Below are 24,961 nucleotides of genomic sequence, written 5' to 3' on the forward strand. Positions count from 1 at the left end.
AGGAAAAGGAAAGTCACTAGTGGAGTGCCTCAGGAGACTGTTTGGGGGCCATTATTATTTAACTTGTATATTAATGATATTGGTGAAGATTTGGATGGAGATATTAAGTTGTTTGCAGGTGATGCAAAGTTGGGACGAACCATAAAGAGTAGTGAAGATGTTGTGGCCTTGCAAGAAGACTTGAATAAATTGAGTGATTGGGCAAGCAAATGGGGATGTGAGTTCAATGTTGTTAAATGTAAGGTTTTAAAATTTGGAAAACAAAGATGGGATGCAGAATTCATGCTTGGTGAGAATATATTGTTGGAGGTAGAGGAAATAAGAGATCTGGGGGGTGATAGTGGATAAGGATCTAAAATTTAGAGGACACATCACCAAAATTGTGAAGACAACACAAAGACTTCTGGGAATGATGCGAAGAACACTGAAGTGTAGAAGTAGGGAGATTCTTGTTCCATTGTGTAAGGCTTTGATCAGGCCACACATGAACTACTGTGCCCAGATTTGGTCACCGGGTTTTCAGAAGGATGAAGAGATGTTGGAAAGGGTCCAAAGGCAACTGACTAAGGTAGTTTCTGACCTCTGGAATGTTGAGTATGAGGAAAGATTGAGAAGATGTAATTTGCAGAGTCTGGTGGAGAGAAGGAAGAGGGGAGATATGATAGAGACCTACAAGCTGGTAAGGGGTTGTTATAAGATCAATGGTGGAGAAGTTCTACAGAGAATAGTGGGAGATCAGGGGAGAACCAGAGGTCATCCCTGGAAACTGTATAAAGAGGGTGTGAGTAGGGGAGTGAGAGGCAGTTTTTTTTCTTGCAGAGTTGTGAATGATTGGAATGCCTTGCCTGAGAGTGTGGTATCTACAAGGAGTTTGAGTGTGTTTAAGATACGGTATGATGAGATGTGTGTGTGATAAAAGGACCTCCCAGATGAGTCTTTGACTCCATGAGGTCTTGGGTAATAATAATAATAATAATAAAACAGTTGTTTGAAGATGGCAAGAGGAGGACCGAGTACATATCAGAAATTTGATGAAGATGACTGAATAGTATAAATTACAAGATATTTTAAATATAACAGTGAAAAGAAAATAATAAAATACAGGCAGTAAAGCTTATCAAAGATATTTATATAGATAATTAATGTGTGATACTGTAATTGATTCAATCTCAAATTAGATAATTTTAGAAGCCTTAAAAATTCAAGAAATTGAAAAATACTTATATATCTAGTCATATATATGTTATGGTTAAAGTGATAAATCCGGTTATTATTAATAATTACCAGTTAAAGTGAATAATTAATCACTTTAACCGGTTAAAGTGAATAATTCCTAGAGGAGTCTGGTACATGTAATAAAAACATGTTTATAGGTTTTGTATATAGGTTTTCATTCTCAATAGAAATTATAACAGCTTAGGTTAGGTTAGGTTATAATGAAAAAAGTAAGGAAAGTACTTCTTTTGCACTCAATGAAATCAGAAATCATTATAAACTAACCTAACCTTTCATAATGAAGCTTTATTTTCTTGATCATGAGAATTAGTAATAATATTTTTGGTTTACAGATCAAGTGTTGATCAATTTTATTAACTTAACCAACTAGTTTCGCCACACTTTAACTGTTGGCATCTTCAGGGCACTTACATATAGGCTGAAACAATCTCACAATTATTTGTAACTGCAAAACTGACAAGAATAACTAAAAAACTGACTAGAATAATTACAAATAAAATAGTATCGAACGTGCGTGAAACACGTATCGCGTGTACAATATTAGCTAGCTGTTGCTAAGGAATTTTCTGTAGTTTGTATTAAAGTTCATTTCTTTTGTTTTTAGAGATTTGATTAGTGTTAAGGTTGACAGTAAAATGGGCGACTGTGGCTGCTTCTTTGAAAATTCTTGAATCGTAATCTTCCTTTAAATAAAGGGAACAACTTTTGTCCAACTCGATGACATGGTTAGTTGTAGAGAAATGAGACGATAGGCCAGAAATGTCCTGTCTGTTGTTTTTGACATAGCCAATGTGCTCTTTTTGCCTGATTTCAAGGCTTCTCGAAGTCTGTCCGATGTAACTAGAGCCACACAAGCATGGAATATTATAAACTCCAGCATATTTATAGAAAGAGTGGTTGTCTTTTGGAGATCTTAGTAGTTTACGAATAGTTTCTATTGGTTGGAATGTTACTCTTATTTTATGTTGTTTGAGGAGGCTGGCGAGCTTGTTGGAGATGCTACTTACAAATGGAATTGCAATAGTTTTTATATATTGAATATCTTCTTGTTCTCTTTGTGGTGGTTCAGAGAAAAGGACTTTATTGACTAGTCTTCTTGGATAGCCATTCAAGTACAGATTGTTGGAAATTAATGTTAACTCATCTTGAAGGGTCTCGTTGTCTGTTGTGATGCGAATCGCTCTCTTCTTTAACGTGTGTGCAATGCTGAGTTTATGTGAGATGTGGTGAGAGGGGCTGAAATGTAGGTAGCGACCTGTATTGGTCGGTTTTCTGTACACCGATAGATTTATACTGCCATCAATTTGTTTTTTGATTAAGATGTCTAAAAACGATAGCTGTTTTTCTCTTTCAAGTTCCAGAGTAAATTTAATAGAATGATGGAAGGAGATGGAAGGAAATAGAATGATGGAAGTATTTTTGGTGGTATTCAAATTGATGGAAATATGGCAAAGAAGGTCAAACCTTGAGCTATATTGTTCCTAAAAAGAAACAGATAGTGTGAAATTTATCAAAATTCAACAAATAAAATGGGTGGGCCACACAGTGAGAATGTGATGAAAGAAATTCCAAAAAAGTATTCTCGTATAAACCACCAGGAATTCGACTTTGAGGAAGGTCCAAACTACGATGGATTGACAATTCTGATAGAGACTTCACCATTTTGATAAAAAAATTGGAGGATGATTGCCAAAAAAAGTACAGAATGGAAAAAGGTCCTTGAGAAGGCTAGGGCCCACACAGAGCTGTCAAGCTACTGAAGAAGTAGATTTCATCTTTCCCAACAACTGAGCTGTCAGGTCTGTAGCAACACCCCACCATATATTTCATTCTGTTAGCCTCCACTTCACATCAGATAACCTCAAACTCACTGCTACATGGGAGATTATTACCATCAGTTTTCTTGCGTTTCTACCCTAACTGGAATTAAGTTGTCTGATATCATTAGTAGTACTCCTCCCATTCCCATCTCTTCAGTCATTCCTGAAAATAGTATGCTAAAAATAGTATACCCATTAAACTCGATCCCAGTTACTATATCTGATTCTGCTAATCAGGTCTCACTAATAGCAACAATCATCGGCCACAATGTATTAAATAAAGCAACGAACTCAATCCCTTTGTTTCTGTTGCTCCTGGCATTTGTATATAGACATAATAAATTACCACTTACCCTATTCTTATCATTAGATATGCAGTCTATTTGGCTTGCTGTAAAACTTTCTCTTTTCCCTCCCCAAACATATACAAAAGGTCTGAACCCAAAGCATATATTTCTATCCCTTCACCAGATGCATAACCATGTTCAAAGCCATTCATATCTTTATCATGTTTGCATAACATAGCTGAACTTTCATACACATTTCTGCCCATTTCTTCCTTGATGATTTAGTTTCCCTGACTCTCTGCATTAGATCTCATCCCAATAAGTAACTTTGAGATGAGATCAAATGGGATAATTCAGGTTCCTGGTGCCAAATGAATTCAAGTGCAGGCTGTCCCTCTTATACAAGTCTTTTCTGACATCAAACACACTCCATACATCTAAAAACTTGCATCCATTTCTTCTACACAGCCTGCAAATTGAATCATTTGTTATCATTGCCCTCCTTCTTAACTCTATACTGTCGTATCTGTGTAACAAACCCGTAATTTTTACTTTCTCATATTTCTTTCTCCCAACAGACTTTTCATATCCTCTCTCATACTATATTTGTCGTTACTTAAATTATTAGTTCCTACAAGAACTACCATCTCTTTTATTTTTTGTTTTTCAATTACATTTGTCATAGCTTTAATTTTTGCCCATCGGAAGCTAGAAGTAGTGACTCCCCCAAGAAGAGCAAATTTTAAGATTGAATCACTGTACCGTGTCACCTCTATTTTCTTAGATTTTAATTGACTTACTTACCTTGTTGTTATTATTATTACCAAGTTCAGTGCTTTCCTGTCTCTTCTTGTTCTGATCCTTTTTCTTATCCTGTTTAAGTTTGATTAAACATTTTTCCACTTTTTCCAATTCTCTAGTCGATTTTCTAATAATTTCTTTTAATTGAGATATTTCTAATGTCAGACTATCCTTGGATATATTATCATCATCATTGCAGTAATGCTTCTGCTCATTGGGACAAAGATTCTCCTCAGTAGTAACAACTTTAATTTATGATTTAGACACACATAGTCTGTCAGGAATGAGATTGCTGTCACCTGAGAAGACTTGTACAGACAAACAGAACTTCCTATGTGGAACAATTGACTGAAGCATTTAACGAAGGCTGTTTCTGACCAATAACTCACGGAACTATGCACAAGGAATTGAAGAGGATTGGTACTGGCAGTTGCATGCCTACGGAAACCACTGATTTCTGCAAAGAACTGGAAAGTTAATCTACAGCAGTGCCAGGAACACCATGACTAGATACTAGAGGACTAAAAAAAAGTCATATGGTCCAATGAGTCATGGTAAACCTTGTTCTGTACCAATGACAGACAAAGTTTGGCAGGATCCCCAAAAAGCAATGAACCTAGTTTGCCTTGTAAACACAACTCAAGGTTCTGGAGGTGGTGTCATGGTTTGGGACATGTTCCGTTGACATGAAGTGGGTCCTTCATAGTACTGGAAGGTCGGGTATCAGTATCTTCCAAGGAATATCTGTACATTGTTGCCGATCGAATCCATCCTGAAACGCTGACTTTTCGTCCAGCAGACAATGATTGTTTCATGGATGACAATGCTACATTCCATCATGTAAGAATTTTCAGCAGTAGTTCAGTGAGTGTTGTGTCGGAAAAAGTGATGAGTCATCCCTTTTCCCACCCAACATTAACGTTACCTCAGAAGGAAGGGATAAGGACATGCTTATGCCTCCTGATGGTAAGTGTACCGTATAATGTCCTGAGAAAATGTAAATATCCAGATGTGTAAATTGCAAACTTTGTTAAGACAGCCCATAAGTTTATTAAGATAACAATTGTGAATGAATTAAAGTAGAAAGTTATGTAATATTAACAAGTAAATATGTATAAGCTAAGTACAAGTTTTAAGACGTGAAGACAGTTTGTAGTCACGGCATCCAATCGGTTGCCGCCGTATGCGTGACGACACCGCCGAGTGAGGGAGCTGTTCTGGAGTATATAAGTTTCGGCGGGAGTTCGAATCGCTCTCTTATCTCTTATTTCTTATCTCTGATCGCTTGTGTCTCGTCTCCGAGTTTCGTCGGCACCAAGTTCCCCGTAGGAGAGCTATGTAGATCTTGCCGCCTCGTGTAGCAAGGATCTCCCCTTGCTATGCATGTTACATTGGTCAAAGCTGCAACTACAATGTGTTCAAACACATAAGGAGAAAGAGCCGCTGATGAAATCCACGTCAGCGTACAAGTCTGTGTATGAGTGCTTTCGGTTCGTGTAGAACAAAGCCCGCCATCAGAGGAGGTACAGTGAACGGATCAGAATACCTAGTCAAAGCAAGAACGGTAAGTGAAGATTTTCTTATATTAATGTAGGATTAAAGTATCCGTGGAATAAAGAAACAGAAGTTAAGAACACATGCTAATTACGTGTTGTGCCACAAGAACAGTCTCCAATTTGGACACTTGTGTCTACTGTTAAGAAGAAAACATATTGGGCTCCAGCCGAACAGGAGGCCGAGCTCCAAACTGTTTAAGTGATTTAAGAAAAGTAATGTCATACGATCAGAAAGTGATTAAGTGTTAACAGATATTTTGGGGGAGAGAGTTAAGTAGAAATAAGTACTATTGTCCTAGAGAATTACAGGTCAGATTTTTTTGAATTGTCTAGTGTTTATATGTAATGTTTCATGTATGATATTATCAGGTAACTTAATTGTGAGAGTCTGAGGATAGATATATGTACAGAAGTGGGGAATTTATACCCAGTAAGAGATCATAGTGCAGAAGTCTAAATGTGTTTAATTAAGTAAGGGGAACCCAGACTCTTTTAAGGTTAAGAATTTAAATAACATGTATACTTGTCTTTGTGAAATAATAAATGTGTTTCTTTTTTACATAATCAATTGAGTTTGTCATATCTTCTGCGGATTTGAATTACCGTTTGGAAAGTATCGTACCGTGCACTTAAGGGGGAAACCAATAGTGATATGAGAATAGGGACCACGACTGCATACATCTTGATCCCTACGCTTTCCTTTAGTATTGTTGAATAATGTATCAGAATTTAGTTGCCGGCTGGCGAAGTCTATAGTCTATACAAATTTGTCGGCAACCGAATATCTGAGAATAAGAGATACAACAAGTTTAATGTTAAAGTTAAAGAAAGTAAAGACAATTAAAGATAAAACTAAAAAAAAAAACGGGGATATAACAGTGAGCGTGACAGCGACTTCCAACATCTTCTGTGGCCATCACAAAGTCCAGATCTGAACCCATTTAAAAATGTATGGGACATGTTAGAAAAAAACAGATCTGGGAGCAAATTCTCTTCTGTCAAATCTGAGTCAGTTAAAGGACTGTCTGATGAATGCCTGGTATGCTATAAATGCAATCTAACATGGAATCTATGCCAAACCATATATGTGCTGCAATTCTGGCTAAAGGAGGTGGTCCAACACAGTATTACATAAGTTTCTAATTCAGTGGCCAATATGTGTATTATTACTATTTATACAGTTCTGCTTGTTTTTATAATAAAAACAATTCATCTGTTGTGATAGAGAAAGGCTGTTTTTCTTGTTTAATTTTTTTTTTTTAAATAAAACAGTGATAAAATCTAATGTCATAAAAAATGCCAATAATAAAGCTTGGTTACTAATTTCACTCAGAGAAAGAGTGAAAAGAGTGTATATAGCCAAATTCAAAATTGAATGGATAAGTATGGTATAAGCTGTTTGTTGTATTCAAGCTTAGTTCAACGAGTCATTTTCCTAAACGTTTGCAAGGAACAGTTTTTAGATTGAATTCTTTTCCCACTACAGGAGTGACAAATATCTTACACTCTTCTCACCTGTATAACTCTGATACTATAATTAAGAAGAAAAGCCAAACAGCTATTTTTCTGGCTAAGTTGATAAATTAAGGGGATAAAAATCTCTTATTGTTTTTTTTTTTCAGCCAGTAAGCGAAACTCTAAGATCGAGAACTACGATCTAAGCATTTCATGCCGACGAACTGTCGGCGAATCCAAGCGTAAGTGACCACTTGGTAGTGCCACACCAAGGCAACTCGATGCAAAGGTGGAGCAAGCTCCCTCACTATTCTTGATATTTTCTCATAATGTAAAAACACACATCTCCTAAGAGATGTAATACTGCTTTACATTATGAGGAGAGGTCACCACCCAGACCGGTTTCAATCTTTTTTGAGGTCTCATCAGTGAGTAGCTAGACCTAGAAGATATCCAAGTTTTAAGTGAAAAGAACTTGCATACCTTCGCTATACGAATTACAGAAAGGTGTGCCACTATATTGTATTATAACATATTATAATTAAGAAGAAAAGCCAAACGGCTATTTTTCTGGCAAAGTTGATAAATTAAGGGGATAAAAATCCCTTATTGTTTTTTTTTTTTTTTTTTTGTAATGTAATGTAATGTAATATAATGTAAATTTTGAAATGTAAGTTCTTTTCACTTAAAACTTGGATATCTTCTAGGTCTACCTACTCACTGATGAGACCTCAAAAAAGGTTGAAACCGATCTGGGTAGTGACCTCTCCTCGTAATGTAAAGCAGTATTACATCTCCTAGGAGATGTGTGTGTTTTTACATTATGAGAAAATATCAAGAATAGTGAGGGATCTTGCTCCATCTTTGCATCGAGTTGCCTTGGTGTGGCACTCCCAAGTGGTCACTTACGCTTGGATTCGCCGACAGTTCGTCGGCATGAAACGCTTAGATCGTAGTTCTCAATCTTAGAGTTTCGCTTACTGGCTGAAAAAAAGAATTTTTATCCCCTTAATTTAACTCTGATACTATTGCTCATTCTAAACACTTTGCACCATGTCTTATAGAATGCATATTATATCTAAAAAGCAGCTGGATGGTTAACAGGAGGGAAATTTTTTGTTTCTGTAATTAGGAAATCCTTCTAAATTCAAGATTTGTATTATAATATCATGAAAAACTAATTAACCAACTGGACTTACAGTCTAGTTACTATTTTAACTAGCTTTAACAAAAATTAATAGTTGAAATTTTACAGTATAAATTTAATCAGATATTGTGTTAATGAAAAGCTTATATAGTTCAAAATAAAAAAAAGGATGAAAATTTCTTATTACATACCACCTGGTATTGTAGAACTCTGAACTGAACAGGCAGCTAACTGAAGTGAATATGCAAGATAAATGTCTCTTTCATGTACAAACACCTTACTAAGAGCAGGAAATTCTCCTGTCATCTCTGCAATCATTTCTTCCAAAAGATCGCGTTGCTTACATCTCTCAACTTCTTCCTTACTGAGAAAAACACAATAGAAAGAGCTTTTAAAATTGTGGACATATAACATTACTTATAAAGCAATATTGATGTTGTTGTTATGATTATTATTATTATCATCATCATTACAAGAGACCTCCAGGACACCACATATATCATACCTTCTCTTGAATTCATTCACATCTCTGCACTCAGAACCTCCAAAAACAAAACAAAACAAGTCAAGCCAAGCACACACACACACACACACACACACACACACACACACACACACACACACACACACACACACACACACACACACACACAACACTGCATTATGAGAGAAAAATCTAGCTCTTGCCTCTTTCTTGACTGCATTCATTCTTAACTTCTGTGAATGTTCTGCTGTCCTCTCTTCATCCTCCATAAAATCAAAATTCCATCCACTAGTATCCTGTAGACCCCTTTCAGAAATTTGTAGATGTCCATCATCATCATTCTTTCTCCTGTCTGCTAGCATCTGCAGTCCACAAATTCTCAATCTCTCCTCATAATCAACATTCCACAGTTCTAATATCATCTTTAACATTCTCCTTTGCATCTTCTCCACTGAATTTGCATCACCTCACAAATGAGGACTACATCTGTGCACAATAGTGGTCGTATCAAAGCCTTGTAAAGAGGCAAACTGATATTGTATTAATTCATATTCTTACATGTCAGTGTTTGCAATTATTCTCTGAGTTGTTGAATTGGCAATCGTTGCTATATGGTCACTGAACTTCCTATCTAATAAAACTTCAAGATCCCTAGTGTGATCATTTTAATCCCACCAACATAATATGTCATTGGATATCGCATTACACGAGAGTGCATAGGCTTACATTTACTAACACTGAACTGACAGCCATTTTCACATGTTCACAATTCTGCTTATTAAAATCATTCTATAAGTATTGCATGTTAGTTTCATTTTTTTTTTATTACCTTGCATATCTTTGCATCATCATCAGCAAGTAGCTGTCTCCTGTTAAAATCTTACTGATGTCATCAAAAAGACTAAATAACAATGAACCAAGGACTGATCCCTGAGGTACACCACTGATCACTTTAAATCCTGCACTCATATTCCCCATACACTACTCTTTGATATCTGTCAGCCAGCCATCCTCTTATCCAAACTAACAGTTTACAATCTAATCCAATATCCTCCAACTTATGCAATGGCCTTCCATGCTGAATCCTGCCAAAAACTTTAGCAAAATATCATTGTGTATCTATTCCTCCCTTGTCTAACTATTATAAAATTATAATTGACACATTATTATTAAATGTGAGCAGGTTACCCAAATATGACTTTCTCCTTAGTGAACTCATGCTGTTCACATTGCCAAGTGTAGATTCCTGTTAACCCATTTCTGTACGTGATTTCTTACCAACTTTTACAAAATTACCATAACCATTTTAGAGATACTAATAGGCTGATAGTTGAATCAGTCTCTACACCACCCTTGTGTAGTGGAATCATCATACATTCTTTCCGCTCTTGTAGAATCTTCCCTGTGCTGACTCAAATTATATAGTCAAGTCAAAAGCACAGCCTATTCAGCTGAATGCTCTTTTAGCATCCATAATATCCCACCAGTCCCAATCAATACCATCTGGTATTGACTATCCCATTCCACTAGAGACCTCAGAAACTTTATTCAGGAATTTTTTTTATTTTTTTTTTTAAATCACTGTCACGCTTACTTGCCTCAGTTTCATAATGCATATACCTACACTTTCCTCCCCCATTAGTAGTTCCCCTGACTCTGCACTTACAAACTCTCACGAACAAATGCTCACCAGACACCAATTCCATATCTATTCAAGTACATTCAATTAGTTATAAAAAATGCTTCCATCCGTGACATTCATACCATACTCTACAAAATTCATGAAATTGACTCATTGATTGTTCCCTTCCATCGTGCCTCTTTTTTCTTTCTCGTCTATGATACTTGATATATTTTTCTTCATTTATAAGAACTTACAATTTGTCACTGTGAAAGATACCACCTGAGTGCATCATTTCACCTTGTCGTTATCCTGATCTTCTATCACGTCTTTCATGTTACAGCCACATGTTGTTCACCTTTGCTCACTTTGACTACTGGACACTCATCTACATTCTCTCTGAAACAAATACATTTTCACATATTTTGTCAGTGACATCATTCAACCCATGCTTCAGACACTCACTTTCAGAGTACTCTTTGACACATTTCATTTCCTCTCACTCTCTGTAAAGAATGCATCTCCCACATGCTGCATTAACCAAAATCTCTTATGCTAAATTCAACTAACAGCAACATCTTGGCTGCCACTTTTCTATTATGCATTAGAGCCTTATTGAACAATATACAATAATCACTCTGCTTCTTCTTAATAGACTATTTAGGTGTAATGCTGCCATCAATAGGTTTATCAGTCTCTGTCATTAGCTACATAAGTTTTCACCCAGCTGTCTTAAGCTCTCATTATTTGCCACATCCATCATTCATATGTGGGATCTTCCTGTGCATCTTTTCTTGTCAATTTTATTTGTAAGTACTTATTTGATTAACTGGTCATCTGCTCTCAAAACATGACCAAATCATTCAATTCTCTTGCTTCTTATAAATGATAGGATGTCAAGTCTTTGAAACAGATTTTGCAGTTCCTCATTGTCTTCATTCACACAGTCCAGTATTTTGATTGAAAGATAGTCCAAAAATTTTTATCAGTACTTTTCTTTCAAATGTGATAAGTTTTCTATTATCTTCCTTTGTTGTTGACCATTTTTCACAACCATAGGTTAATATCAGTTGTAGATAGCTTAAATAGAGTTTTTCTTTGGATTTTCTTGATAATATTCTAATAAAAATACAGTAATAATAATAATAATAATAATGCAGTAATCACTCACTTCATCAAATTTTCTAAACAAGCACACTGAATCATACACTTATAAAACATGGAAATTACAGCATGAATCTCAAATCACTATTTCCTCTAAACCAGCGAACTCCAACTTTTCACCTCTGGGAGCTGCAATCATTACTGGAAAGACTTGCAGACAAAATCTATTAACTTTTTTTTCTTTTTTTTTTAGAGTGAGCTCATCAAATTGTACCTTCAGCATCGAAGATGAAAGTAGGTCAAAATACTTGAAAATATACTAGTAAACAGTAAAATTTAGGGAAAATGGATATATCACATCCATTGAAAGATTATGATTGTCAATAGCTATACAAAACAAAACAAAAAAATAACAAAATATCCGTCTTAGTCAAAAGATAAAATTACACTTATGAAATTAATACATTTATTTATCAGAAGATATACATTCCATGCAATATTTGAAGCTGCAAATTATCAGAAAGTTTATTAATATTTACTTCAAGGTTCATGACACAATCTTAAAATATGCAAATGATTGTTTTCAAGTCATGTTCTAGTGATTGGACTGTTTTCATTTTTGAAAGTGTTGATTCATAAGTATTTCTGCTACCAAATATGGAGAACATGGCTGCTGGAAATCTCTTTAGTTCACAAACATATCAGGTGGTGGTACTGAATATAAATTTAAAACTGTTTTCTTGTAAGCATCTTTCAAAGCATCAGTAACTTGCAGATAAATTAATTCTATCTGAAACATTTCAGAAGAGTCTTCTGGTAATACTTCAAATAGATTCTGAAACATTCTTATTCCCTTGGCATGTTTGTGGAAATCTTCAAACCTGTCTTGTTCTTGAATTCTTCTCACAAGAGTGTCAGCGCTTCAGTAAATCTTTCTGAAGTCGAATGAGAAACCATTATTTTGCTAGATTTGAGTTCCTCAGAGCAAGAGAAGTACGAAAAATTACCTTCATTAAACTGCTTTGCCAAAATATTCAACTTCCCCTCAAATACTTTAACCTCAGAATACATATCTCACACTCGTTTTCCTTTACCTGTAATATTAAAAAAATTAGATATTCAAATGATCTGTAATGTCAGTTAAGAATGCTAAAGCCAAACCCAATTTTGGGTCAGACAATTCTTCTTGATATCTTCCCTTTTCAGTGAGAAAAATATCTCTTCATGACTTTTCCTCTGCTAAGCCACCTAACTTTGGCATGATAAAGCACTTCCTCATATTCTGCATTAAACTCAGAGAGGAAACTTTTAAACTGCCAGTGAGTTAAACCAAAATGCCTGATGTAATTAATGCTTGATACAACAACAACACTCATAACATCTTCAAATTTTATTATCTTACTGCATAATGCCTGCTGGTAAATGATGCAGTGGAAATGCATAGGTATTTCAGCATTAACTTTCACTACTTCTTCCATAATTGCATCTCCTGATACTCCTGGCATTTTATACTAATGCCAGGAGTATCTGGAATAAGGGAGAGGAATTGGTGGCGCAGATAGCATCAGCCTGGCCAAAAATTATTGAGATCACTGAGACGTGGTTGACAGAAGGGGATATAACAACAGGAATAGAAGTCGCTGGGTACAGCATTTTTCGTCAGGATAGGAGGGGAAAGCGTGGTGGTGGGGTACTGCTTATGATAAGTGATGACCTATGTCCTCTAAGAGTGGAGAATTTGGAAGGAAGTGAGACAAATGATTTTGAGAGCGTATGGTGTGAGGTAGAGGTAGGCAAGACAGGATATTTAGTGAGGTGTTGCTACAGACCCAGGAGCACAGAGGATGGGGACCAGGAGATGTTTAGACAGCTAAGTTTGGCAAGTGCAAGAAGAATGATTGTTATGGGAGATTTTAACTTCAGTAGTATAAACTGGATAGAGGAAGATGCATGTAGCAATAGGGGAATGGAATTTCTAGAATTCTTGAGGGACAAATGTCTTAGGCAACATGTAACAGAGGGAACAAGAGGTTCAAAAGTTTTGGATTTGGTTATAGCATCAGAAGAGTTGATAATAACTGAGTTGACGTCTCTCCCACCAGTTGGAGAGAGTGACCATATGGTGTTGACTTGGAAAATGAATAGACATGCAGGAGTATCAAAGAGACAGGAACTTATGTGGAATTATAAGGCAGGTGATTATAATAGTCTTAGACGTCAACTTCGGGAAGTTTCATGGAGGGAGGAATTGGAAGGCCGGGATATCACTAGTGCGTGGGAAATTGTGAAAGAATATTTGTTATCAGCAATGGTAAGTTGTATACCACAAGTGAAGAAGAGGACGCAATTTGGAGTAAAGTGGATGACAAACAATATTAAATAGGAATTGCATGCGAAAAAGAGGCTATGGAAGAGATATAAGGAGACAGGTGAAGAGATGCATGAGGAATATAAGACACAGGCCAGAAGAGTGACTAGTGTGGTAAGGAAAGCGAAACTGGAATATGAGAGGAGATTGGCCATAAGATCCAAAGAAAATCCTAGGGAATTTTTTAGCTATGTGGCCAGTAGGAGGAGAAATGACTGTGGAAGAATGATATTGTGGGATAAAAATGGGAATAGAGTGACTGGAGGAGAGTGTGTTTCAGATACTGAGTACTCTGGATGTCAGTAAAGCTGTAGGACTGGATGGTATTTCACCACGAGTTTTGAGAGAATGTGCTAGGGAATTGACAGTGCCTTTAACGTGGCTTTTCAATGAAAGTCTGGCTTTGGCAAAGGTGCCCAAGGAATGGAAGGAAGGTAAGATAGTGCCATTGCATAAGGGTGGTAACAGACTGGAAGTGTCTAATTATAGGCCAGTCTGTGTGTCATCAGTAGTTGTTAAGATCTTGGAGAAAGTAGTGCGGGACCGTATACAGCATTGGGCAGATGAGGGTAATGTTATCTGTGAGAATCAACATGGATTTGTGAAAGGACGTTCTTGTTTTAGCAATATGCTAGCCTTTTATAATAAAGTTACAAAAACATTAGATGAGGGAAAGGCATATACTGCAATTTTCTTAGACTTGGCGAAGGCATTTGACAGGGTGCCACATGATAAGCTGATATTTAAGTTGCAGCACATGGGTCTGGATGTCAGATTGGTCAACTGGATTCAGGATTGGCTGTCTGATAGGTATCAGAGAGTTGTGTATGGTGGAGCAGTTTCCAGGAGGCAGAGGGTTACAAGTGGGGTCCCACAGGCCTCAGTACTAGGACCTATATTGTTTAACCTTTATATCAATGACATAGCCAGTGGACTGCAGGGGGATATTCAGTTGTTTGCGGATGATGCGAAGCTGGGAAGGATTATTAGTAATAGTGCAGATGTGGTAGCCCTGCAAGAGGATTTAAATAAGCTAGATAGATGGGCAAATGAATGGGGGTCAGTTTAATGCAGCAAAATGTAAGGTCTTGAGGTTTGGGAAACATCGATGGGATGCTGCATACTCTATGGGAGGAGTTATACTGGAGGAAGTAGAGGAGACAAGAGATCTGGGGTTGATGATTGATAGAAACCTGAAGTTTAGGGGACATATTGCAAAGGTGGTGAAGGTAACACAGAGGATTGCTGCTATTATGAGAAGGACACTGACCTGCAGAGATAAGAGGGTTATCATTCCGTTGTATAAGTCTCTGATCAGACCACACTTGGACTATTGTTCTCAGATTTGGTCCCCAGGATTTGAAGGGGATAAATTAACTGTGGAAAGGATACAAAGACGGATGACAAAGATGGTTTCAGGACTGTACAAGGATAGTTATGAGGATCGGCTGAGAGAATGTGGACTGCAGAGTTTGGTGGATAGAAGAAGGAGAGGTGATATGATTGAGACTTTTAAACTGTTGAGAGGTGGTTACAGGGTTGACACTGGGGAGTTCTTTAGCTTGGTTGAACAGCGGGAAGGAGTGATGACAAGAGGCCATCCCTGGAAGTTACGAAAGGAAACTGTGAGCAAGAGGGTAAGGAGTGGTTTCTTTGTGTGGAGGGTGGTTGAGCCGTGGAATGCACTGCCTGATGGAGTGGTGGGAGCGAGAACGGTCAGTGAGTTTAAAGAGTGGTATGATAGACTTTGTGTTTCTCAGGGGGGGACCTCCCCTCGATGAGTCTTGACAGACTTTATGTCTTAGGAAGGACCTCCCTCGATGAGTCTTTTGACCCCTTGGGGGCTGAATAATAATATAATATAATATAATATAATCCACGCAACCACTCCAGAATTTTTCCCTGTCATATTTCTTGCAGCATCTGTAGTCACACGTTTTAATTTATCCTGACAAAGATTAAGATTTCTTATAGATTCAAATACTTTCAAGAATATGTGTTCTGCAATCATATGTCTTTCATACTTCATAGTGCACACAACTCTTGTGATCACAAAATTTGCATCAATAGTCCTGATAAATGAGAAAAGAATAGAAATTCTTTTGCCCTTTTAGCAATGGAGGAAATGTATCCTGACAAATTACATTCTGAATACAATGTAATTTGTCAGGACACATTTCCTCCATTACTTTTAACATATAATTCTTTACAAACTCCCCATCAGTAAATGGTTTCACAAATGTATTTAGCCACACATAACTAGCACAGACAGCAGACAAGTTTTCTTTTACAACATTTAAAAAAAAAATTGCTGATGGCACATAGATTTCCTAAGTAAATTGCATTTGTTTGCTCGTACATCTCCTTGAAACAACAAGCACTCTTTATAACAAAATTTGCAGTGCCTCTTTGAAACTGAACAACTTAAAAACTCTTAATACTTTCATAACATATCCGACAAAGTGCTTTCTCACTGTTAAAAACAAAAAAAAAATAATCATTTATCCGCTGATCACTGAAATGAAGCCCTTCATCTACTACTTCTTGCTTTTTTTAAATTCAAATTTAAAGAAGTCTCTTCTTAAAGGGTGCTTTATTTTAAAATTCTTCTTCTTTGAGTGCCATCTCCTACTGGAGATCAGCGACCACCTTGGAAAATTTTGAGAAATCTTCAGCCACTCAGAACAGTTCCACAGAGCTCATGCCAGTCCACTGTCTGATGTCTGTCAGCCAAGATTTTCTTCATCTTCTTTGTCCTCTTCCATTTATCTTCCCTTTTATAATCAATTAAAGTAGCTTATATTTTTCATTATGAAGTAGGCGATCAAGATATGCAGTTTTTCTTCTTTTTATGGTATCTAAAAGTTCACATGATTTCTCCATTTGTTCCATTACTTCTTGAATGAGCATTTCTGATGTCCCTTATGGGATTTTTAGCATTCATCTGTATAGCCACATCTCAAAGGCTCAATGTATTTTTTTTTTTTTTTTTTTTTTTTTTTGAAAAAACATAATCGATGTTGTCTTCAAGGTCCAAGTTTTTACACTGTGCAGCAGTACAGAACATACACAGCATGTAACCATGCATATTCCAAGCTCTAAATTTAAATTGGGATTACACAGTGTTGATTTCATCAGGAGAAAATGTTTTCTTGTCATTTCAATTCTAACTTTTATTTCCATTTCTGGATTGCATTTTTCATTTACCCAGAATCTGAGATATTTAAAATGTTGTCACTCTTTCTATTTGTTTCCCGTTTAAAGAAAGTGCCGAATTAAGAATTGGTTTCTTGCTCATGACCATGAATTTAGTTTCAGTGATATTTATCTTAGTCCCATTTTTTTCAGTCTCTTCGTTCACTAGTTCGATTGAGAAGATTTTGAAGATCCTGAATATTGTCAGCCAGGAGAGCTGTATATCAGTATATGGGATGTTATTGATGATTTCACCATTTACATTAATCCCTTTCTCCCCTTTTAAGATTTTTTGAAATATGGCTTCTGAGTATATGTTAAAAAGGAGAGACGACAGCACACATCCTTGCCTTACTCCTCATTTGCTGTTAATGGAGTCTGTAATAATTTTATCAACTTGAACAGACACTTTTTGGTTTTAATATAAGTTTCTGATGATCCTGATGTCTTTACCATATAATCCAATTCTTTTTAATAATTCAATCATTTTAGTATGTTGAACTTTGTAAAATGCTATCTCAAAGCTAATGAAGCAAATGAATACTTCCTTGTTTTGGTCAATACATTTTTGGAATAAGATTTAAGAAAAGAACAGAAAAGAACCTCTCTCTTGCCAGTATATAAAAATTTTGAAAAAGTAGACTTTCTAGGAGACCAAGATCAAATTGTTCTCAGTGTTGCATGCGGCCTACAGGTTGAGGACCCCTACTCTAGACCAGTCTCAATATCATTAATATACAATGGTCTAAGTATAGAACTCTTTGGTACATCGGTGGTCACTCTCCTTCTCTTAGACACAGCACCTCAATACCCCTCTTTCGGAGATATGTGGCAGTCCATTCACAGGCCTATTTTGCATACCCATTCCTTGAGTTTTTCTAACAATCTCCTGTGTGGAATCCTATCAAATGCCTTGGAAGAATCCATACATATCATGGTGTATTCATTACCTATCTCTGGTTTTTAAGCTATTATTGAACATGAATGACTTTTCTAAAGCAAGACCTTAGTTTAAAAAAAAAAAAAAACTTTCTATTCTCTATAGACAACCACAGTTCTGCCTTCCACTTTTGGATGAGGATACTAATCAGCCTCTCTGATACTACATGTCAACTCTAGTTGGTCTAACTGGATGCAGTGAATCTAGCACTTCATCCACTCATTAGAAATCATGCTCATACTGAGTTGCAAGCTGAAGATTTATTATTATTATTAAAGTCCTCCAGGAAGCCAGTAACTGATTGGAAAGATCCATGTTTGACTTTAGTTTATGATGTGAAGAAACTTTATCATGTGTTTTCAATCATCATACATTAATTAATTAAACCATCTCCAAAAGGTAAGTCATTCCCATCATATACCACTTTTATGGGAGAAAAAAAAAAAAATCTAGCTCTCCATCCTTTCTAGGCAACTATTCTTAGAATGCTGCTGTTCAGTAATTGTCATCAGTGTTGATCCTAATGGGAAAAACAAAGGATCTTTCAGAGTTTCATAGCATGCTTACTGTGGGTATCCATCTGGTTGGAGTCATGATTTTGAAAACAGCAGAACTGATGGGCTTCTCAAAAGGTGAGATATCATGGGTGTTTAATCAGTGGAAAAATAACTCACAATTTTTGTCTAAGAGATGTGTAACTGTCGTTCTAAGACAGTCTGTCAAGATTACTGTCGTCTGAGAAGGCTTGTACGGACAAACAAAACTTTCTATGTGTGCATTTAATGAAGGCTATTCCTGACCAATATTTCACCAATCTATGCACAGGAAATTAAAGAGAATCAGTATTGGCAGTCACATGCCTATACATAAAATAAAAGTTTCTAATTCAGTGGCTGGTATGTGTATCATGGACCATTAAGTAGTAGTACTGTACATTATTTTTCTTTAAAGCATTACTAAGTGGCCATGCCCTAATTCTGTATTCGTTTATTCCATAGATATTCTATCAGCACATGGCCAAAGTCCTCTTCATCACTAGAACTTGAGTAATGTTTAAAGAATGAAATGGTGCCCACCACTATGTCCTGATATTATTCTCTTTCAACCATATGTTTATAACCACAGCTTGGTGACATGGAGCATTCTTATGCTGAAGGTATAAGGGTGGTACTATAACATTGTCACAATGTAGGATACATGTAAATGTGTTGAGAGCATCCAAGAAGAATCTAACAGCAGTGAAGTCATGAAGTGACTAGTGGACCTAAACCATACAATATAAAGCAACTCCATACCGAAACACATCCATCACACCGGAAGAGTGTATAGTGTAACTTGTAATCTCACAGGATGGATTTACATTGTTGCATAGTTCAGATTAGGTGTGCTTTCTTCTTCTTCTTTCGCTATGCCTTTATCCCATATCAAATGGGGTCGGCATTCCCATCTTTGAATTATTTGATTAGGTGTGCTTTGACTCAAGCCAATCAAAATGTGTATTTGTTATAAACAAAGGCTTGTGGGCTGCAGCTATTCACTGCAAATAAAAATTTATGAAATTAAATTAGGGAGTGGCTGAAACTAATATTATGATACAATAATGAAATCTGATTTGACCACTATAATTTCCTGAAATGTATCCAAAAGGAGTTATGCAGAATATTATGATAAGCCACCTTATCCAACTTGATTAACATTTCATTACTAATTTTACTATGGAGGGATAAAAACATCTTAGCAAAGCACATAGTATATCAAATGATAATATGGAAAGAAAAGGGAAATATACATTTAGATAAAAAAAAGGTGGAAAAAAAATGATAAATTTAGATTTTTAAAGTTTACAGAACACGAAATGTATGTTTATATTTCATGCCTGAACAATGTTTAAGTGATTAATATTTTAATTGCTTAAACCCACTTTAAAACAAATTTATACTACAAACTGTAATTTTTTTTTTCCTGCATAGCTTACCTGATAGGCTCTTTTGAGGTTAATAAATACCAAGCTAGACGAAATTTTTGCCACCAAGATAGAGAAGCTAATGCCCTCTGAAGAGTTATATGGATAGGACGGTCACCCAAATGTAGTAAGCATCCTGGAACCCTTTTAGCCTAGAAATTCAAGAATTTTTCCTTAATTTCAGTATTTGCTAAATAATATTCAGATACAAATACTCACTAAATTATTCAAGTGGATAAATACACTGGCCTTTTCAATTTTGTTGTGCACTTGCATTATCAATGGAGGTGAACAAACTGTGCTACTGTTATATCACTTTTCAACCTATTACAGAAAATCATGACTTCAGTGTTTCAGAAACAACCTGATGTTTGGAGAAGGTATTTCTCCAATGAACAGACAAATAATCTCATATTCTTTCTTTAAGAAGGTTTTTATTATCTTCATATATGCAGTAATATCAGACTGCAGCTTAGTAATAAGAAATCTTTCTATTAGTTTTGTTTGTAATAGAAGATATATTCTGGTGGATATGATGGAAGGAATCAGCTGATGGTGAATAAAAGCACAAAGATAAGTGGCAAATATTTCCAGTTCTCTTTGACCACATGATGAACTCAAAAATAGAGAAAAAACTCATCCTAATTCAAAAAGATTAAAATTTCAAACACATATATCATTTTAAAACCTACATTAAGTATACCTAACAAACAATACCAACAATGCAAACAAGCCTTAAACCAAAATAAAATAATGATAAACCACAGGCCTTCATTTAATTTCATGGCAGTATTCACACTGAGGTTATAAAACATCCAGGACATTGCCAGATCACCTATCTCTATTTTCTCACACTTTGGTTTCCTGTTCACTGGTCCCTATTACTTCAAGTCACTGCATTAGTTCAACCTGCATGATATAATTGCACAAAATGACAGTTTGACAATTCAACTATTTTTATTATGCAGTCTATCACCTTCCAATCACCTGCATTCATTCAAGTTATTCTACAATTTTTCTTCCTTTTTTTGTTGCAAAATATGTTGTGGAAGGAATATAAAGAGAAATGTGATCAGCAAGCTCATGACCAGTGCTAAGCATGGGCAAAATCAGATTCTGAGAAGATATAAGCTGAAGCTGCATCATTCAGCTAATCCCATCTTATGCCTCCAGTAAGCAGAGTCATGATGGTCTCAATTAGGTAGTGATATTCATCTACCACTTCGATACATTCATGTTCATAGTATGAATCTATTCTGTATTGTTGACTGGAATTAATATGCCATTCACTTGGTCAACCATTGTAGAGATTTTGTGTAATGATTAGAAAATGTTAATATAAACATTAATAATTATAAAGACTGGATTTTTAGAATTATAAATTAACAAATATGACTTCTGATTCATCAATTAAAAAAATTAACTGTAAAAGTTGTAAATGGATTCATGAACTATAATAGAGCTAGGATAAGGACTTAGCAAAAAAACTAATCTGAGATTATTTCATCTTAGAATCTGATTCTGCCTGCCTTATTGCTGTGCTAAGTCAACCTTCTTGCCTGTGATCTGTACTGTCTATATTCCTCTTTATATTTCCTCCACAGTATTTTTTTTTTCCTCTCTCTAGTTCCTGCTTAATGATGCCACTTATTCATTTAACTATCACCTAAATTATCCTCTTGATCTGGGGAATGCATTCTAATATTGCTTCTCTCAAACACTCAAGTAAGTCTCACTAATGCCTAGAACTTTTGGTCAAATGGAGTTAACTAATGCCAAAAACTATTCACTCTTATTCCTAAAGCTTTTGGCATTAATATATATGAAACTGATACTGACTTGAGTCCAACTCTACCCTTACATTTTTTTAATAACTGCTCCATTAATATTTGAGAAACTACATTCAAAATTGAATGGAAGTGTGCAGATTCAGTGAAATCATGAATGGGGGAGGAGACATTAGCATAGTTTCCCCTCATTCTGCACTTCCATTCTAAATCGAAATTGATTCTAGTACAAGCCATCAATCACATACAAGTCCTTATCCAAAGTCTATTATAGTCCATGAATCCACTTACTTTTACAGTTAATTTCTTTAATTAATGTACCAGAGTCATATTTGTTAATATATAATTCTAAAAATCCAGTCTTTATAATTATTAATGTTTATATTAACATTTTCTAATCATTACATAAAATCTCTACAAAGGTTGACCAAGTGAATAGCATATTAACTCCAGCCAACAATACAGAATAGATTCATACTATCAGCATGAATATATTGAAGTGGTAGATGAATATCATTACCTAATTCAGACCATCAATCACTCTGCTTACTGGAGGCATGAAGTGGTTTGATAAAAAAAAATTCTGCTGTTTCTAAATTATCTAACCCTGTAGGTTTACAACCTTAGGACGGTAAGATCTACATAAAAACACAATTAAGTACTATATAAATCTATATAAAACGAAACGCGTTATGTATTTCATTATTACTTTTAACTGTAGGAGATATGCCAGCTACTGTCAAATTAAAGAGAACCTTTAATTATTATTATTATTCAGGCCTCCATGGAGTCAAAAGACTCATCGAGGGAGGTCCCTCCCAGGAAACAAAGTCTATCATACCACTCCTTAAATGCATTGACCGTTCTCGCTCTCACCACTCCATCAGGCAATGCATTCCATGGTTCAACCACCCTCCATGCAGAGAAACCACTCCTCACCCTCTTTCTCACAGTTTCTTTCGTAACTCCCAGGGATGGCCCCTTGTCATGACTCCTTCCTGCCGTTCAACCAAGCAAAAGAACTCCCCAGTGTCAACCCTGTAACCACCTCTTGACAGTTTAAAAGTCTCACCCCCTCCTTCTAACCACCAAACTCTGCAGTCCACACTCCCTCAGCCAATCCTCATAACTAACATTGTACAGTCCCGACACCATCTTTGTTATCCGCCTTTGTACCCTTTCCACAGTTAATTTATCCCCTTCAAATCCTGGGGACCAGATCTGAGACCAATAGTCTAAGTGTGGTCTGATCAGAGTCTTATACAACGGAATGATAACCATTTTATCTCTGCAGGTCAATCAGTGTCCTTCTCATTATTGCAGCAATCCTCTGCGTTACCTTCACTACCTTTGCAATATGTCCTCTAAACTTCAGGTTTCTATCAATCATCAAACCCAGATCTCTTGTCTCTCCTACTTCTTCCAGTTTAACTCCTCCCATAGAGTATGCAGCGTCCCATCGATGTGTCTCCCTCAAGACCTTACATTTTGCTGCATTAAACTGACACCCCCATTCATTTGCCCATCTATCTAGCTTATTCAAATCCTCTTGCAGGGCTACCACATCTGCACTATTACTAATAACCCTTCCCAGCTTCACATCATCCGCAAACAACCGAATATCCCCTTGCAATCCATGGACAATGTCATCGATATAAAGGTTAAACAATATAAGTCCCAGTACTGAGCCCTGTGGAACCCCACTTGTAACCTTCTGCCTCTTTGATATTGCTCCGCCATACACAACTCTATGATACCTATCAGACAGCCAATCCTGAATCCAGTTGACCAATCTGACATCCAGACCCATGTGCTGCAACTTGAATATCAGCTTATCATGTGGCACCCTGTCAAATGCCTTTGCTAAGTCTAGGAAAATGGCAGTATATGCCTTTCCCTCATCTAATGCTCTTATAACTTTATCATAAAAGGCTAGCATATTGCTAAAACAAGAGCGTCCCTTCACAAATCCATGTTGACTCTCACAGATAACATTACCCCCATCTGTTCAATACTGTATATGGTCCCTCACTACTTTCTCCAAGATCTTACTAACTACTGATGACACACAAACTGGCCTATAATTAGACACTTCCAGTCTGCTACCACCCTTAGGCAATGGCACTATCTTACCTTCCTTCCATTCCATGGGCACCTTTCCCGCAGCCAGACTTTCAACACCCGATTAGCATTTCTGAAAGGAAATCTGTTAGAAGGGCAATCCAAGAAGGGAAATACAAAAAATGAGCTAATGCCCTTAAGGGGGTTAGGCGAAGCCTTTTGTAGACTGAGTGGACAGTTCAATCTCCACCAGTAGCCAATCAGAGATAGCTGGCCCAAGATTATTACTAATCATAAGCAGCAACCGATGAAGAGACTGGCAAATATGTGCTGCCATCTCTTGATACCTAATCCTAACAGGATATGTTATTGTCCGATATATAGTGTGGATTCTACAGTTAATTTTCTTGAGTTTATGGGATGACAAACCCAAGTTTCTGGGAGAAAAAACCACTTGCCCGTGCCGAAGATCAAATAACTCGGGAACGGGTCAAAGAAAGGCTTAGAAAAGTTCCTCCAGTCAGTGACTAGACTTGAACTTAAGTCTATCTTCTGGCAGCCTAGCGCAGAGGATGCATGTGCCACTTCCATTGAGCTACATGCCTTAAGGTAAATACAGAGATAAAATAAACCTGATTTTAAAATAAGAGTGGTAAATTCTCTGAAAGGAAATTAATTTACTGGGCTACAATTTAAGTCAAAACTGGATAATAACATGCTTACTCACTACCAAAACAATTTCATGCTTTTAGCAATTGCATTATTATATTGTGCAAGCTTAGAAATTTAAGTTTGTTCTAAGCATTCCTTTTTTAATTAACTACCATTCTTTAGTAAATATGAGTATTTTGTATGCTTAGCAAAAATATTATGTGAAAAATTCAAATTTAAGTTCTTTATGGATGGAAGTTAAACACAAAAATAAACTATTATGCTGTAAAATATAGTCTGCTACATGAGTTTAAAAATTCTGTTCTACTGTTATCTATTTTTATTTCTACTGCAAAGGAACGAACTATTTATATAAATGAGCAGTATTATAGTTTCTTTTTGTTTATGTCAGTAGCATAGATTATTACTGATCATAATCATATTTTTGATATATAACTCCCAAAGGGCTGTACAGCATACTATGA

General features: G+C 36.1%; 1 protein-coding gene across 1 annotated transcript in view; it reads right to left on the minus strand.

The window, feature by feature from the left end:
• The window catches only part of LOC150108492 (traB domain-containing protein), a 149,891-nt gene that overhangs the window by 29,603 nt on the left and 95,327 nt on the right, over positions 1-24,961 (minus strand). The window contains exons 6-7 of the mRNA XM_090415905.1: positions 19,990-20,129; positions 8,494-8,666 (exon numbers count right to left, since the gene is read on the minus strand). Of these exons, the coding sequence (XP_090272031.1) occupies positions 8,494-8,666; positions 19,990-20,129 (313 nt within the window). The remainder of the gene's footprint in view (positions 1-8,493; positions 8,667-19,989; positions 20,130-24,961) is intronic.

The sequence above is a fragment of the Typopeltis vanoorti genome, chromosome 3, assembly GCF_054136105.1.
Source record: "Typopeltis vanoorti isolate ZY-2024b chromosome 3, IOZ_Tvanoo_1.0, whole genome shotgun sequence".
NCBI lineage: Eukaryota > Metazoa > Arthropoda > Arachnida > Uropygi > Thelyphonidae > Typopeltis > Typopeltis vanoorti.